At 41.7% G+C, this 4,497-nt stretch overlaps 1 protein-coding gene across 1 annotated transcript; it reads left to right on the top strand.

Annotated features, from left to right (window-relative positions):
* Positions 1-1,960: 1,960 nt before the first annotated feature.
* LOC134560848 (C-type natriuretic peptide 1-like) lies at positions 1,961-3,280 on the top strand. Its single transcript, XM_063417257.1, has 2 exons — positions 1,961-2,053; positions 2,952-3,280. The coding sequence occupies exons 1-2, from the start codon at positions 1,961-1,963 to the stop codon at positions 3,246-3,248; spliced, it is 390 nt and encodes a 129-aa protein (XP_063273327.1). The 3' UTR covers positions 3,249-3,280.
* The last annotated feature ends 1,217 nt before the right edge of the window (positions 3,281-4,497 follow it).

The following is a 4,497-nucleotide window of genomic DNA, read 5'->3' as shown; positions in this document are numbered from 1 at the left end:
GAGCCCTGGGAGGATCTGGAATGTCAAGCAGAGACATTTGCTGGATTGATTTCTGTTCCTAACCACTTGGCACTGCACCAAATCTGATCTGGAGCCAGCTGTGGGTTACCTGGGCTGCAGCTGCCCGTGCTGGGTTCTGCAGCATCTCTGAAACACAATCCCATGGAATGTCATTGTCTGGGGGCATGGAACCTCCTTTTGTTGTGCTGATGGACAGCACCCAGCTGCAATGCATCAGGATGAGAGGCAATGACACAAACAGCAATGGGAAAAATTGCCAAAGTAGATATTAATTAATCATTGTTTCTTGAAGGTTTTCAAAATTCAACTTTACAAGGCATTGAGAAATTTCCTCTAAGTTGGCTCTGCTTTAGCACAAGATTGCACCACAGACCTCTACAAGTCCTGTCCAGCCTTAATTATTCTTTTACCAACATAGCCATAGATGAGGACTGTCCTAGTGTATAAATATCCAACAATTCAAGAAATCAGAACCCCAAAACAGCTTCAGAGATCTCGAGGTCCAGAAGATTTATTATCCACATTAGGCAGACCTATGACAAACCAGTCTAAGCAACAAAACAATCCTGGGCTTTTGCAGAGGAGAAAAGATGAACCTGAAACTGCCCTGACCTTTTCTTACTGGGTTGTTACACCTCAAACCTCTGGGATGATGATTTCATTCACTAATAAGATTCATATCAAATGTGGTCTTCACCAACATCAACAACAAAAAAACCTCCAACAATATAATAACATCAGATTTCCCTTTCTGTCACAGAGGGAGGTTTCTAAGCTGTCTCCTTACAACACCCATTTCTAGAGACACTTAGAATTATGCCTCAAACTGATCTGCACATGAAAAAAAAACATTGAAAACATTAAACCTGCTGGCATGTCACAGAATTATTTTTTCCAGGCTTCCAGGACCAACAAGTTGATACCAAAAACTGGTTTGCAAGCTTTCAAGAACTCAAATATCAGATGAAAAATACCAGATGGCCCTTAATTTCCATTTCCTCCGTGTAGATCCAGCTTGATGGCCTTTAACTCTGTGCATCACATGTGTGCAAAAATGCCATGAAAGGGCAAGAAATATTATTGCATACTCAGGGACATTTCAATTTTTCTGTGAAGCCAAATTTCAAGCCTGTTCTTCCTTTCAGACTGATTGCAGATTTAATAAAAATTGTGTACAATAGACTGAGAAAGATCACATAAAGGAACTATTTTAAGCTGGATGCAGGGAAAGAGGAATTCCTTTCTCAAGCTAAGCCCTGTAGAAGCTGTGCATGTCAGCCTGGTTTTAGCCACACTCACTGTTGTGGCTAAAATAACCCCTGCAAGGTGTCATGATTGTAATTCTTGGATTTTCCCTTCTCCAGATCACACTCTCATCTCTTCACTCAATAACATCATCTTAATAATATTATTAAGATGATAACTATTATAATGTTATGATATCATTATTCTGTAATAACACCCAGTTCTTGCACAGCATGTTTTCTTAGCCCATCCTTCTGGTGTGGTGCCCCACAGTGACAGAGGAGCCAGGTGAATTTGTCATGGATACCATTTCCCTTCTCACTTTAGAGTTCTCTCACAATTGTTTTTGTCTGGATGAAAAAGAAAGGTTTAGCAGCAGCCCAAGGAGCACTGAGCTGTGCTCACCCATGGACATCAGTGGCACCAAGACAGCAGAATGATGCTGCACTGCCCGAGTGGAAAATGCTCCTTTAATTCACCACCAGAAAAGAGAACTATTCCTTCTCTCCTCCTCCTCTTCCTCCTCCTCCTGAGTGGATGAAAACAGATCAAAACCTCAAACCAATCCTTGCACTAGCAGGAACTCAAAAGGTAGATTTGGGAGGGGTTGGAGGAAGATATAAATGCTGATAGCTGGAGACACAGAACAACACTGAACTGGAGAGACTTAAGGGAGGAGGAATCAACACCAAACATGAACCTGAAACTTCTTTTTTGCCCTGGATTCCTTCTGCTGCTTATTGTCAGTCAAAACCAGGCAGGGGCCAGATCCATTTCCAGCTTACAGGTAAGTGACTGGCTGCTCAGTAGAGCTGAAAGGAGCTGAGGTTTCTTTAGGAATCAGATGAGCTCTGTTTCTTCCAACCCCCCATCTTAAAGAGAGATCATGACAGCAGGAATGCTGAGATGGGCAGAACAGAGTTATTAAACAGAGGAAACGAAAGTCATTGATCTATGGGTTTAAATTTCTAATCACATGAGGCAATTGAAAGGAAAATGTTTGGGGTTTTTTTCCCTGTGGGTTCAGTTAGGGGATTGTGCATTCAGGGTCATCCTGTGCCTAAGTGCAGCAATAAGATTTTGGAGTAAAATAAATTATTCTGGAAGGACTGTGACCTAAAGCCCTAGAGCAATCACCCACATGCTCCTCCCTGAAGCCCCTGGTTTTAGCTGAAAAAGGAATTAAGGGTTGGACCTGCAGGATCTCCTCCTCAGCTCAGTTGTGCAGCAGTGCAGCCCCAGCTTGTGACTACCAGATGGAGAATATGAGAAAAAGAGAAAGTGTGTAGGTGTAAATATGTGTATTTGTTTGTGCAGGAATTCCAAGTCATTAAGAAAAAACATTTCAGTTACTGCACTAGGGAGCTGGCATTGCCACATATGATGTAACCCCCAGTGTGCAAAGAAATGTCTAACTAAATCCTTCAGAACCAAATTCAGCATGTCTCATGCCATTGCATCAATTCTCTTAGATAACAACTATTTTTTCTTGTTCCTTATTCATACTTTATCAGGCCTTTTTCAATTTTTTTCATAATTTATCTCACATGCCCAGTTCCAGGAAAGACTTAACTGACAGCTCAGAAATACATCCTCAATCTCAGCACTGAGCATGGCTTATATGGAAATAATGAGAGTTCCCAAAACCCTTCCTTCCCCTCTCTTCTACTCTTTGCTTTTTCCAGAGCCTGTCCAAATTGTTGGATGAGGACCTGGAGCATCCCCTGGTCTCAGAGGAGAGGGACCACGAGGAAGATGAGCTGAGCCCCTTTGACCAGCAGGACCCTGCCCTCCAGTGGATGCAGAGCAGCAGGGAGCAGCCCCAGAGCATCTCCATGGGTGACGATGTGATCCGCAAATTCCTCAGCGACCTCCTGAGCTTATCCCGTAGATACCAAGGCAGAAACAAAAAGAGCCTGCCCAGGGGCTGTTTTGGTGTCAGACTAGACAGAATTGGGTCACTGAGTGGACTGGGATGCTGACTCTGCTATGGTAAGAGCAAGCCAGAGGCTGATGCTCTGTACTCGTGTATAACTTGCAGAAATATGCAAACGAGCAGAGTTAATTCAGCTTCAGGGAAAAGGTGCCTTAAAGTAAATTTCACCTTCTTATCACAAACACAATTTATTATTTTAGCTCTCTCAGAATTCACTGTCATCAGATGTAGATGCTACACCTCTGCTTTCCTTGTTTTCCCTCCTTCCTCTGGGTCAGCTGTAAGAATTTCATCTTGTATTTAAAGATGGGAGAGGTTTTTCACCAGCTCCCCAGGGATGCTTGTTTCAATCCAAACAAACTCTGAGCAGAACAGTGGAGCTAAATCTGCCACTAGGACAGTAAGAAAACAGCTCATTTCCATGTGTAAAATCCTGTACACTTCTCTTTCTGTTACTTATTCATCTTCTTTATTGACAGGACTGACTTTGGAGTTTCAAAATACCCCTTGCCTACTAAATGCACCCACTTCTCCCCTGATATACTTGGCCAACAGAACACACCTTTGCTGTGCTGCCTGTTTGTATCAGAGGAGTCATTTGTGAACATCTATCTGAAAATTAAATACAAAAAACTACATTTGTACTGTTTGTTTACTGAATGGATAAATAAACAAGTCTCATTATGTCACAGGTAATAAACTTTTCCATAATGTAATGAATTTGCTTCAAGGTTTGCTGCGTGATTTGTTCATATTTCATTCCTGGAACAGAGCCCTAGTTTGCAGTTAGACATCGGAATTCAGGAGCATTTCTGAGGGCTGCTAAAGAGAAACCAAGACACAAAGCCCTAAGTCTCTGAGCCACAATTTGAACAAAGTGCAGCTGTCTAAGCAGACATCACTAGAAAGCAGTGACTTTGCACTTAGATCTGCCAATGATGGAGGAAAACAAATTTTTCTTAGCAGTATACCTCATCTTATTAAAAAGAAAAATCCCCCACCCCAAATAAACAAACAAACCCCACAAAAAAACCCCAACAAAAAAACCCCACAAACCAAACAAGAAAAACCCAACCAAACAAAAAACAACCCCAAAACAAGATCACTCTTCTTGGAAGGAAATTCAAAGGCACCCTACTCTTCCACAGGTAGATTCAGGTATTTCAAAGCACTGAGAAGAAAATTGAAAAACATATCCTGAAGGCTTCTTTGTTTAACATTTTTGGTTAGGTCTTATGTTGTTTGCTGGTTAATCTGTTTAACTTTATTAACAAAGCAGCAGCAACTGTGAAAAT

This window comes from Prinia subflava, chromosome 21, assembly GCF_021018805.1.
Source record: "Prinia subflava isolate CZ2003 ecotype Zambia chromosome 21, Cam_Psub_1.2, whole genome shotgun sequence".
Classification (NCBI taxonomy): Eukaryota; Metazoa; Chordata; class Aves; order Passeriformes; family Cisticolidae; genus Prinia; species Prinia subflava.
Note: the sequence above shows the minus strand (reverse complement) of the source record. Positions and strands in the feature narration are given on the sequence as shown.

Bases quoted from the DNA above. Each gene is read 5' to 3' on its own strand.
- LOC134560848 (XM_063417257.1), top strand. From the start codon at position 1,961: ATGAACCTGAAACTTCTTTTTTGCCCTGGATTCCTTCTGCTGCTTATT. The intron at 2,054-2,951 runs GTAAGTGACTGG...TGCTTTTTCCAG, and splicing joins GATCCATTTCCAGCTTACAG to AGCCTGTCCAAATTGTTGGA.